The 13,216-nt window shown below is 38.0% G+C and overlaps 1 protein-coding gene across 4 annotated transcripts in view; it reads right to left on the bottom strand.

Moving 5' to 3' along the window:
- TEX264 (testis expressed 264, ER-phagy receptor) overlaps nucleotides 1-13,216 on the bottom strand; it is a 163,246-nt gene that overhangs the window by 113,160 nt on the left and 36,870 nt on the right. For all 4 annotated transcript variants that reach the window (XM_034439939.3, XM_034439957.3, XM_087887713.1 and 1 more), the window contains exon 5: nucleotides 4,804-5,025. In XM_034439939.3, coding sequence (XP_034295830.1) covers nucleotides 4,804-5,025 — 222 coding nt within the window. The remainder of the gene's footprint in view (nucleotides 1-4,803; nucleotides 5,026-13,216) is intronic.

Below are 13,216 nucleotides of genomic sequence, written 5' to 3'. Positions count from 1 at the left end.
TCTTTTTAGTTTTAATGTTTTCAGTGCTTGTGTGACAGATGCTCTCTCCAGGACCTTTCCTACAGCATCAAAATGTCAATTCTACTCCACAAAGCAAGCCTACATTTAACAACAGTGATGAAGCTCTTCTCCTTTCCCTCTCTACTATCCATATCAGCTCAAGGTGTCACAAAACTTGTACAACTGGCCACGGTTAGAGACAAAGGAAACTGATAAACAAATGCTGTAACTACTCCCATAGTTAAATGTCTTTGGAGATTCTCAGTCACCCAGGTGATGGTTGTCCCGAAGGTGCTTTTTCAAGAGGCAACTAGACTTTCTCGGAGGTGGGGTTCTTTGAAGAGGTTTCGCTTCTCATCCAAGAAACTTCTTCAGCTCTGAGCTGAAGAAGCTTCTTGGATGAGAAACAAAACGTCTTCAAGAAAAACAAAACCCAAAAAGTCCAGTTATCTCTTGAAAAAAGCACCCTTGGTAGTCCCATTCCCATAGTTTCTTGAACCAAGGGTTTTACCTCTTATCAGCACAACAGGACAGCAAGCCCAGGAGAAAATCAAGTATTAACAAAATATGGCAAGTTTCCACAACATTCTGCATATTTCTGCTGCCATTTAAACCTGCGCTCCATACTACTGAACTTAATAAACAAAACTATTCAATGAACAGAATCCACATCTGAAGACAGAGTACTGGTTTTAAAAGTACTTTGGGAATTCCAATGCAAATCATGGAGTATGATATGCTAAGCTTGGCAGGAATCTTCAAAATCGCACAAAGCCAGATGCAGCCAGAGCTTTTCACAAGGCTGGGATTGTTGCCCAGGCACTTCATAAATAATTGTGTCATGCAAAAGATGAACAATATTTGCAATGGAGTGCTTCTCTTCCATAAACAAGGTAAGTGCTTCTGGATTGCTTTTGCTTTAGATTCAGCTACAGATTCCAAAACAAGTAATTTAGATTACGAATTCACTTTATCTACTTCTTGCACATATGTAGCTATTATAAAATTAGCTACATCTTTGTTCCAAAAGCAAAGAGAATACACACTCAGAAGTTCAGTTTATTATTTGTTGCTTCCATTGGAGCCTATTAATGATCTAGTCTCTCTGAAGGAGCAGAGATGGTATTGAAGTGGAAATCAGTGACCAAAGGGACGATAAGTATCATCAAATCCAACTTTTACAGCAACAGCTATCAATGTTAACATTAAGAAAAATGGAAATAAAAATAAATTAATTAAAGCAAAAAATCAATTTGCAAATGAATCAGAGAAATGGCTCGTAAATAAATTATAAAAAAAAAAGAAAGAAAAATGATACTGTAACTGACTATGTTAACGAGCAATGTGGCCATAAAAAATCATTTCAGCACTATTACTCTAATTTGTATAAAGGACATGATATCTCTTTGGAGAAAATAGTTGAATATTTAGAAAAACAAAATCTACAAGACATCTATCGACAAATTTCTACAAGGGAAACATGAATGGATCTATAATATTTGGGAAGTTCCTGAAGCTATAAAAGGATTAAATCAGGAAAAGTACATAGAGTCCTCGACTTACAACCACAATTGAGCCGAAAATTTCTGTTAAGTGAGACATTTGTTGTGAGTTTTGCCCCATTTTACGACCTTTCTTGCCAAAGTTGTTAAGTGAATCATTGCAATTGATAAGTTAGTAACCCAGCTGTTAAGTAAATCTGGCTTCCCCATGACTTTGCTTGTCAGAAGGTCACAAGTGGTGACCTTGGGACACAGCAACGGTCATAAATATGAACCACTTGCCAAGCATCTGAATTTTGATCACAGGTCATGTGATCAAAACAATCCTACGTCACATTTTTCAGTACTGTTGTAACTTTGAATGGTCACTAAACAAACTGTTGTAAATTGAGGACTACCTATACCTGGACCAGAGGGATTATCAGGTTGTTACTATAAACGATCTGAGGATGAACTCTCACAAGCTCTACAAAATATGATGAATTCTAATTTACACAAAGGAAAGATTCCAGACTTGGAAAGAGGCTAATATAGCACTAACACCTAAAGAGCCTGGTGGCGCAGCAGACTAATAGCCTGTTATTATCATTCAGCTGCCTGCAATTACTGCAAGTTCGAATCTCACCAGGCTCAAGGTTGACTCAGCCTTCCATCCTTTCAAAGGTAGGTGAAATGAGGACCCAGATTGTGGGGGCAATAAGATGACTTTGTATAAATATACAAAAGTATGAAGGCTATTGCTTAACGCATTGTAAGCTGCCCTGAGTCTCCGGAGAAGGGCGGCATATAAATCAAATTAAAAAAAAAAAAAGACAAGATTTGACATTGACAAGAAATTATAGATCAATATCATTATTGAATAATGATTATAATTTGTTCACAATGATCCTAGCTGATAGTTTGAAAATAATTTTGCAAGAATGTATTCATGAAATCCATGTGGGTTTTTAAATAAAAGTCTGTTAAAAGATAATATCAGAACTGAGCTAGAATATTGGAACAACATAATGCAGGACTTTACTGTGGCCCTTTTACAATGTGTGGACTTCAACTCCCAGAATTCCTGAGACAGCCAAGCTGGCTCAGGAATTCTGGGAGTTGAAGTCCACAGGTTGTAACAGGGCCACAGTTGCCCACCCCTGGCATAATGGAAACAGGCCGAATTAATTTTTTTAAATGCAGAGAAAGCTGTCGACAATTTGAATTGCACTTTTCTGTTTGAAGTTTTGGAAGATGTGCATTTTGGAGAGAATTTTATAAAAGGGGTAAAGTTAATGTATCCTAAAGCCCTTTATCACATGGGACTACCTCTCCCCAATTACATCAGCCTGCCCGATCTGGCAGAGAGAGCATGTGCAGATATAATCAGCTACAGTCTTACAGTCTACAGTCTGCCACCCTGAGTCTCCGGAGAAAGGCGGCATATAAATTGAACTAAATAAATTGAACTAAATAAATCTGCTGGGTCTCAGACCGCATGCTTTCTCTGCCATGGCGCTTGCCTTACGGAATATCCTTCCCCTTAGATTAGACCATGGAGGTCAAATTCACATTGCTGTCACGTGACATTTTGCCACATTTTTTCCCTTTGCAGAACTGGGATGGGTATGGCCTGCATGTGATACATCTGGCCCATGGGCCACCAGTTTGACACCCCTGGATTAGATCCATTCCTTCTGATATTCCAGAAGTCCCTCAAAACCTGGTTATGTAATTAGGTCTGGTGCTCTCAGGGAACCAGAGATATGCTCAGATGGTTCTGTTGCTAGGTGCTCATTCTTACCCTCCCCCCCTCTTGCTTAATGTTAATATTTATAATGTTTTTATTTTTTAATCTTCATTTTACATTTTTTATATTTCCTGGTTTTGTATGTGTTGTTACTCAATTGTTGTATACTGCCCAAAGTCGTATTTGGTGAGATGAGCAGCTATGCAAATTTGATTAAAAAATTTTTTAAAAAAAGCTTAAAAAATATATCTACATTCACGGTCTGCCCGCGTTGTTCCCAAGTTTCTTTCTTCATGATCTGCATTCCAAGCAGCCGAAGAAAGCAAAGAAAAACCCAGAGGACGAGGCTTATTCAACAGTTTAAATTAATTGTGTTGCCTTTGCCTTTAACAATTTTTTTGCTTTCAAACAGATCATCCCTTTTCCAAGATGTATCCATTCAAGTATGAGCCTATATCTGAGACAGATAGTAAACAATCTAACTGAATGGCCCTTTTCCAAAAGCAACCCTATTGTTTAGAGATCTTAAATCTCAGCTGTGGTGAAACACAGCATTCTCACATAGTACGTTTTAGTGAGAGTTGAGATTTATTGATGTGCTTTCCACAGTTAAAATTTTCAGTGGGGAATTAGTTGGATGGGAAATAAGAATCAGTCATGCTGTACAGGTGATATGAATAGAAATGTTCCGCATATCTAAGAGATAAAAAAGAGATATTCCCTTCAAACAGAATAGGGCTGGTTCCCACTGAACCTCTCCTCACTCACAAAGCGTCATTATTCTCTCCCTTATTAAAACGTATTGGCAGATATACAGGAAAATCTCTAGAAAAGAGATGTTATGAGTCCTAGAAATGTTCAGTTTCAAACAGCTTTAGCAAGATTTCACCCCTGACCTTTCTCAAATAGCTAGAGAAATTATAACAAAATATCCTTCACCTTGGGATTACACAGAAAAATAAAAACAAAGATGTTAGGAACACAGCAAACATGCCCAAACTACTACAGAACTCTACACAAAATCATCACTACTATTCAATATTATTCACCATCTTGGTTAGAGCCATGAGTTAAATATTAGTCTGAAGTGCCCTACTTGAAAGACAATTTAACGATTATGAATTCACATGTGCTCTGCTAAGTAAAGCTGTGACCTTGTCCTAGTAACCTGAAAAGAGAAATGCAAATAGGAAATACAATGATGAGTATCTAAAAAGGGGGATTTACCTTTGCCAGCGATCTACCTGTTCCAACCCCTTTGTGTTCAGATAATTCTACTGAAGAACATTCTTGGCCAGCAGATTCTTATTGTGGCAGAGAATGTATATAAAAATATTCAATCAAGCACTTGTTCAATTGGACAGTTCTGGCATTTTCTGAATATTTATTTAGTGGTCCACAACAGCAGAAACACAACCAATGGCTTGCCATTTATTGAATAGCAGAAGATCTGAATTCATTAATCAACTAGAAATACATCATATAATATATATCTTCTGCAGAATTTTTTTTTTAAATGGAATTTTAACTTCCAGACTCAAAATGAAAGATCTGTTTCACAGTTTCACTCACCTTGATGTATACGTCAAGACTTGAATGGACACGGTTCACTGCCAGATGGATGGATAGTGGAGTTGTATAAGGGAAGGTTGCCGTGACTACATGACTAGGAGCTGGGAAGTTGATAATCTTGAAGCCATACTTCAGAAACATGCGGATCACTTCCTCAGATGGCTTGTTTTCTCCTTCACTCAGGACACTACCTACAGCATAGCGACATTTCTCTGGATCCACCTATGGAAATAAGCAACAACTGGCATTAGAAGGCGAAAGAGCTACAATGCTACATTTAAAATAATAAAATATACAAGTCTTATCATTCTGTCCTGTTACAGTTTTATTTTCAGACTGTGAAAATTCTGGAGAATTTTTGTTTTCTCGGAAATTTTATTATGTATCAGTATTTTCCCAACTATAGTTGGGAACTATAGTTCCTTTCCCAAAATCTATAACAGCCACAGAGTAGTTTTCATCAGAATCAATGTAAGGGGATAATTTTTTTTAAAAAAGCTAACACTTCAAGAATAGTGCCAACTCCTGGGCCACGGCCCACTACAAGGCCTTGAGCTGTTGGGAACCGGGCCACGGAAATGGCAGGTAAGCGCATTCATTCACGTGCACATCCCTCATGCAGAACCATCCCTTCTTCCCACCCACCCCTTCCCACAAAGCTGGAAAGGTTGGGGAACTCTGGCTAAGGAAACTAAGGAAACTGTATGATATGGTATCTCTTCATCAGATGTTTCAAATTCGCTAAAACTCAATACAAATACCCACAAAGATGCATTTATAAACTTGTGGAAACTGGATACATACTATGGGAAGTTGAATTATATGTAACAAAATAATCCCAGCTTTAATAAGCATCTATCTTACAGCACTCTAAAATTCTCCCTTTAAGAAATGGACAAATGGGTTACAATATAGTAGTTTAATGGCAAACACAAACAAGCCATTTTTCATCCAATTTCCAAATAATTCCTATCAATTAACAAGGCAAGTTATCAATGTTATTGATGATATAAGTATGATATAGAAATGTAAAATTAGGATGACTAATTGTTTCATGCTAAGGTTATTCTTGCATAAGTGCTGAAACAGACTGCAGTCCATAGAAGCTTATGCTACCTTATATTTTTTAATCTGTAGAGATCCACAAGATTCTGTTGGTATTTCCTTCACTGGTGCATCATTTAACTATTTTGCTATTCTTTTTGAAAATATTTTATTTGGAATTGAAATTTCTATTATATAGCGCGCAGTGGTGGGATTCAGCAGTTTGCACCACTTCGGGAGAACCGGTTGTTAACTTTCTGAGCAGTTTGGCAAAGTGGTTGTTGGAAGAAATCATTAGGGCAAAGAACAAAGTTGTTAAATTACTTGAATCCCACCACTGATAGCATGGCATTATTTCTCGGCTAGAAGTATAGTCTCATTTTGCAGCCCTGATTAGACAACAGCAGAAAATAACTTGCTTACAGTCACTAAGGAACTAAATGACAGGGGACAGCTTAGCTCATTAATTTTGCACATCTAAAAATTTTTCTTAGACTTTAGAGTGAAAGGTCAACTTGGCATAACTAAAATGACTTAATTATAGTTTTAATGTGGCTCCATAACTCCTTTGTTTGTAATGCCTGAATCAGCCCTGGAATACATGGGGCCACAAAGGACAGGAAAACACTTAGGTTCCTTATCTAATTCCTCAGATACTAAATAATCACAATGCGTTCATAAAAGCAGAAAAAATGTAATTAGAAAACATTTTGTATAGTGATTAAGGTGCTAGAAGAAGTACAGGGAGATACAGGTTTTAATTCCCCCTTAGGCATTAAAGCTGGCTGGAAGACTTTGGGTCAGCCCAACCCATCTCACAGGGTTGTAGTTATGTACACCACCTTGAGATATACCCCAAAAAGATCAGTCAAATATATTTAGATCAGAAAGTATTTATTTCTTTAGAAATTTTAATGTTAAGGAATGGTTTCAATTCATATGTCAGAAGTTAATCAGTAAATTTACCATGACATTGTTTATAGCATTTGTTAGTAAAATCCTCATGGGCCATTTTGCCATGATGGAATTGCCACATATTCCCAGATAATTTGAAAATAAGTTACTGTTTATTTAGTTGCTTATCAATTGTATCTAAACAAGCCACCGCTTAAGAGTTTGCATAAACAGCACTAGTTCTTTTGCCACTTATTCTTGAATAACAATGATATATACAGGCTTTTTAAAAAGTGGACAAATCTTCTATATTTAATTCCAAAGCTTGATAATAGATTTTGCATTTGCAAATGAGCATTCTTGATATCTATCAAATCTATCTTCCAGATCTAAGGAGTGGAGAAACAGATGTTTTCCATAAATGTGCATGGACATTCTCTCTGGTAGAAAACTGCATGGACTTCTGAAACAGAAAATCCATTTGTTATTCACTAGTGCCAATTACACTTAGTAGACACACCAATTAGAGCCAATGTAAGTTAATTGTCTGCTATGACAGAAACAATAAATAAACTCCCATTGTCTACTGTCAGTTCAAAGGCTTCACTGCTCCATCTGCTAATCAAGAACAATGCCCCCGATATCTTATTATTATTCTACACAGAGAGAAACATGGTGTGTTTGGAACCTCATCAAACAAATTTATTAGGTAAGCCAAAAGACCTTTCCATTTTCAGGGTGGGGTTCTGCCCACTCCTTTCCCACCTGGCCCACGTGATTCCAGAAAGCATCTGAAACAGCAATCTTTCCATCCATCTCTTCCTGGTCCAAGTGCCTCACTTTTGAGGAAGTCCTCATGGTGCAGCATTACAAGATTGACCCAGAATACAGGTAAGCAAGGCAAACATGGCGTAGATGAGGCAGAACAGTTGCCAACACAACTAGGATTGCTGCTTTTGTTGGATGAAATACTGGTATTTATCCAATGATCAGCAGAGACTCTGCAATTTTAGAAATAAGATCACCATATTCTGATTCTTTTCTGAAGATATTCAGGGTATTCACCTTATTAATTTATGATGCATATTTTTAAAAAATAGCAATCAAAGTCTCTTGAACAGAAGAATGTTATAATGAGAAGTGATTTGTGACACACTTCAGTTTTTACTTTTAGGGAAATGTTCATAAAACCTACCATTCTCCTACTCATATTATTTAACTTCCCTTTGCTCCTCAAAATTAGTTCTACGGCCACTTCTACTTCAAGGACAAAAAATGTCCTTGTTCATTAGAAAAATGAACTGAAAATCTTGTTGTTGTTGTTGCTGTTGTTTGGGGGATATATAAAATGTCTAAAATTGCATTCGCATCATTAAATAATCAAAATAACGTTACCATCTGGAAAGTTCCCCAAACTGCTCTAGCCCCATCCACAGCACATCACACACTCTCCTAATAGCCAAGTCTAACTGATTTTATTCCGTAATTCAAATTTTTATATCCTATGAGAGAAGTTTCCCAAACTGTCTTAATCCCTGGTATATGAAAACCTCCAAACTTTGAGCCAGAAAGCGCAATGCCCCAACCTAAGCAAACGCTTTAACTAACGGTGCATTGGAAGCTATATCCTCATCTATGCTATAGAATTGCAGCACATAGCCATGCCCACTGAACACCTACCCTGTTTCCCCCAAAATAAGACATCCCCTGATAATAAGCCCAATCAGGCTTTTGAGCACATGGCAATAAGGCCAAGCACTTATTTCAGGGTTCAAAAAAATATAAGACAGGGTCTTATTTTCGGGGAAACACGGTAAGCATTTTATATTTTGTTGTGGGCAAGTCCAAAATCTGCCATCTTGTGTTCTAATCCCCACTGAATGATACATTCCATTCATTATGGAAAGAATCACAGTAGAGGTAGAAGCTTTACTATATAGGACATCAGATGCAGAACTATGTTTGTCAGGGACTGTGATGTTCAGGTTGTCACTACAGAGTTAACTGAATAATTTATTTAAAAAAAATAAGCTAAAAAGAAACAAATGATAAAGTTTCACATATTTTTCCCCTGTGTCTCGATTGAGAAAATGTGGGTCACTGAGCAGATATAATCTGGCCTGAATACACACTGATGTAACAACATTAACTCCCTTTCTTATCTGAGAAGACTGAATTTTGTTTCAAAATCAATTTATAATGCTACAGATTACAATGCAGAACAAACCAATACATAGAAAATATTCTATGCTCAACCAATTGAACAGAAAAGACAAAATTTGAGCTACCCTGTTTCCCCCAAAATAAGACATTCCTGATAATAAGCCTAATCGGGCTTTTGAGCGCATGGCAATAAGGCCAAGCGCTTATTTCAGGGTTCAAAAAAAATATAAGACAGGGTCTTATTTTCGGGAAAACACGGTATTTTAAAGGCTAACATTTTAACAGAACTTTTAAAGAACTGTGCTGTATTACAGCTTTTAAGAACCAAGAGGTGAAATAATGTCACTCTTACAAGCCTATGGGTTTGTTCTTCTAATGAGACATCGTAATATTTATAAATTATATCACCAATCTCATGTCAGAGGAGGAAAAACTTGATAGGCATGAGAGATGGAGTCTAAGAATATTCCCTGCACATCACCCTACACTTCATTCACTGCTGCCTGAAGCCCACCACACATTTAGCTGCAGGATTATAGTGGAAAAACCTGGAGACTTAATTCTGCAATAAGACACATGCAAGACTTTTATACAAAGGTGAGCAATCTCCAGTTCTCTAGATGTTGTTGGAGCATAACACTCAACATCACTCAACTGTATTGGCTAAGAAGATTTCTTATTAAACAATGGCTCATTTTGGCAACAGACTTGAGGATGGGATATTAGACTTACAGTATACATAGTCCTCAATTTACAACAGTTAGTGACTGTTCAAAGTTACATCATCACTAAAAAAAAGGGACTTACAATTATTTTTCATCCACATGGTGAGGTGATCAAAATTGGGATGCTTTACAACTGATTCATATTTATGACGGCTGCAATGTCCTGGGGGTCATGTATTCCACCTTTGCAAACTTCTAACAAGCAAAGTCAACGGGGAAACAGGATTCACTTAGTAACCGTATTCCTAACTTAACAGCCGCAGTGATTCACTTAACAACTGTGGCAAGAAAGGTCGTAAAATGGGGCAAATTCACTTAACAAATATTTTACTTAACAACAGAAATTTGGGGCCCAATTGTGGTCATAAATCGAGGACTACCTGCACTTGCTTCCCACTTACCTTTCCCCACCAAGTTAATTTTACGTTTAAGGGTTGGGTTATATGACATTTTAATGTATCAGGAATATACAGAAAGTAAAAATGTGATCTCTTAAAGCCAAGTCTGTAAAAATATATGTACTAAATTTGCAGAACAGCTAATTACAATAGAGAAAGAAAAAAGATACACTGAACGAGGTTGCTGTTATCAAGGTTAGGCTATTTATTTTCTTTGATTATCCCCGAGAAAATGATACAGAAGGCCCTGGACAAACTATTCACTTAGTCACTTAGAGGAAAAGTGTTCCAAGAAAATCATCCATCTGAATTAACTGCATTGACAAATAGCTTGAAAGCTCCAAAGGGATACAATCTGCATAGCAGGAGAGGGTAACTCTTTTGTGCTTACAAGAAAACACAACACAGGACCAATACCAACACAACCCAAACAAGTGTTTCAAACTGAACACAAAAGAGAAGGAGAAACAATGTTTTGTGCAGATATTTTTCAAAGCAAGGAACTGCCAATCATTCTAGAGAGCATACAAAGGAGGTTACAGAAATATGTAAAGGTCCTACCTATCAATTACAGTCACACATAAAAAGCACACAACTTCCTAATCAAATGCGTCTCAAATCTCCTTCAATTATAAATCTACCATTCTATTTTCATTCTCTTGCTTTGTCATACAGTAAGATGCGGAGAATGAAAATTCGGAAACCTCTTATACCTTGGAAGGTGCTACATTTAATTCCTCATTCATATTAACGCATCTCAAGATATTGACAGATCAGATGAATCTAATTAAGAATGAAATTTGTTCACTATGGAGTTATCGGTTCATTTCAGGTTATTTACTTACAGCAAAGAATTGTTGCACATAAAAGAATATTAACAAACTGCCCAGGAATGCTATAACTCAGCTACCTTAAGCCAGCTGTGTCTATTTATACCGCCCCAAAAAAGGTCAGGATATAAACTTAATAATAAACAATAAACAGACTACTCAAGACATATACTTTCTTTTTCTTTTATTTGAAGCTTATGTAAGCCACTATTCCTTAGCCTCAGTCTTCCCAACTGCAATGGAGGATAATAATAATACGGATGCCTCTTACAAGGTCTTATAAGGATTCCAGCTAAACAGTACACTTGCCGCACTCTAAACTCTTGAATACATTGCGAACATGTTAAGCATAAAATATTGTGTTAATCTGTTATGTTAACTGACAGCCGCATAGCCAAAGGAGAAAGCTGAGACAGAGGCTGAAGATTTGAGGGAAAGAGTGCTTCAAGGGTGCCATTAATTAAAAAAACAAAACAAAGAAGAGCTCCCTTGTTTCTGTCTTCTCTAGGCTGAGTATGTTAGTACATATTGAACTATTTAAAAAGAAAATCATCTTTCCAAACCAAATCTAGGCTGTGTGTTGTGGCTCGCCAGCAGCCTGGGGAGCTGGCAGCAGAGCTGGACAGTGAGGAGGTTGGGGAGGAACTTGGGCCAGTCCTGGGGACTGGGGAAAGCTTGGACGAGGGCTCTGCATCGGAGGCAGAGAGAGGTCCAAGGCCATTTGATAGTTCTGTGCTGCCTCCAGAGTCTCCGGAGCGTCCGGAGTCTGACATCAGTGAGGCAGAAGAACAGCGGGAGCCTGTTCCCAGTGTGTGCATGTGCACAGCTGCAAGAGGACAAGAACAATTAAGAAAACATCGTCGACTTGGCAGTAAGGCTTGGAGAGGATTGGCCCCTCCCATAAGACATAAAAGAGGAGAGAATGGGATGTGAGCTTTTGCGGGAAGCAATTAGTTCATCTGGTCAGTTCAAGCTTTGAAAAGTTCTGTTTGACTCTGTGCCAAGTTTGGCCTTGCCCTGCATTTGGCAATTAGTTCTCTGGCAGCATTCCAAGAGAGATAAGGTGGGTGTTTATAAACATTCTCCTGAAAGACTGTTTGTGAAGCCTTGCGGACTGTGAATGACAATAATTCACAGCCGTGTAAATAAAAGAGGTTTTGCAGGAAAGTATAAAGCACAGATTGTGCTTTATACTTTCTAAGGAAGCCTAGGTCAGAACACTGTGCTGTCTGTTCTTCAAATCCTTTCCTCCCTCCATTTCCTAGACCAGGATTTTTCAAATTGTGTCCCACAGAACTTCGAAGTTCTGCAAGGACATAAAAGGTGTTCCAAGAAAAAAAAATTACTTAAAACCAATTTGGGTCACCAAGATTCAAAAAAAGACGTAGAGGCCCTAGAAAGAGTACAGAAAAGAGCAACAGAGATGATAAGAGGTTTGGAAACTAAACTGAATGGTGAAGAGAACTATGTATCCCTAAAGAAGAGAAGGATTAGGGGTGACATTTGGCTGTCTTCTGGTACTTGAGGGGCTCTCCCAAAGATGAGGAGGTTGATTTATTTTCCAAAGCATTGAGAGTAGGGCAAGAAAAAATGGTTGGAAGTTCATCAATTCTAGCCTGAAATTAAGGAAAAATATCCTGACAATAGTGAGGACAATTAATTAATTGCTTGCCTCCCAGATTTGAGGGTGCTCCATCAAATCTTGAGGGTGGTGATTTTCAAGAAAAGACTGGACAACCATTGGATGGTATAAGGTCCACTGCCTTGGGCAAGCGGTTGAACTAGAAGACCTCCAATTCCCTTCCAGCTCTATGTTTCTATTGTATACTAACCTATCCAATATTATGTCACTGGACCTTTGCCTGGTAATGAGGGATTCCAGGGAAAATGTTTAAGCCAGTTCCACAACTCCAAGAGTTTGAAAATCCCTGTCTTACACTAGCTAAGGCATAGAAAACTTTTAATTCAGCATACATAACCAGCAGGGGTGGATTCTAACATTTTTTACTACTGGTTCTGTGGGCGTGGCTTATTTTGTGGGTGTGGTTTGATGGTCATATGACAATTCTTTAGGATTTAGCAGAGGTACTGGTCTACCAAGCTTTTAACTGTTTGCAGAGCCGTACCAGTATACCCATTTGTTTTTGGAGCGTTCCGGTCTACCTATTTGTTTTTCGAGCGCACCGGTCTACCACCACACTGCCTTTTACCGCTAATCAGCTCTAGGGTGGCCTTTGAAGTGCCACGGCAAGAGTTTAAACAGTTTTTTGCCGCTCTGCCACCACCGAGAGCATCGGAAACCGTGTTCAGGCAGCTTGGCCTCAATTGCCAATCTATCATCACCAAGCAGTTTACAAGG

The sequence above is a fragment of the Pantherophis guttatus genome, chromosome 2 (assembly GCF_059756535.1).
Source record: "Pantherophis guttatus breed Tessera chromosome 2, ASM5975653v1, whole genome shotgun sequence".
Lineage (NCBI taxonomy): Eukaryota > Metazoa > Chordata > Lepidosauria > Squamata > Colubridae > Pantherophis > Pantherophis guttatus.
The sequence above is the reverse complement of the archived record's forward strand: the minus strand, read 5'-3'. Positions and strand labels throughout refer to the sequence as shown.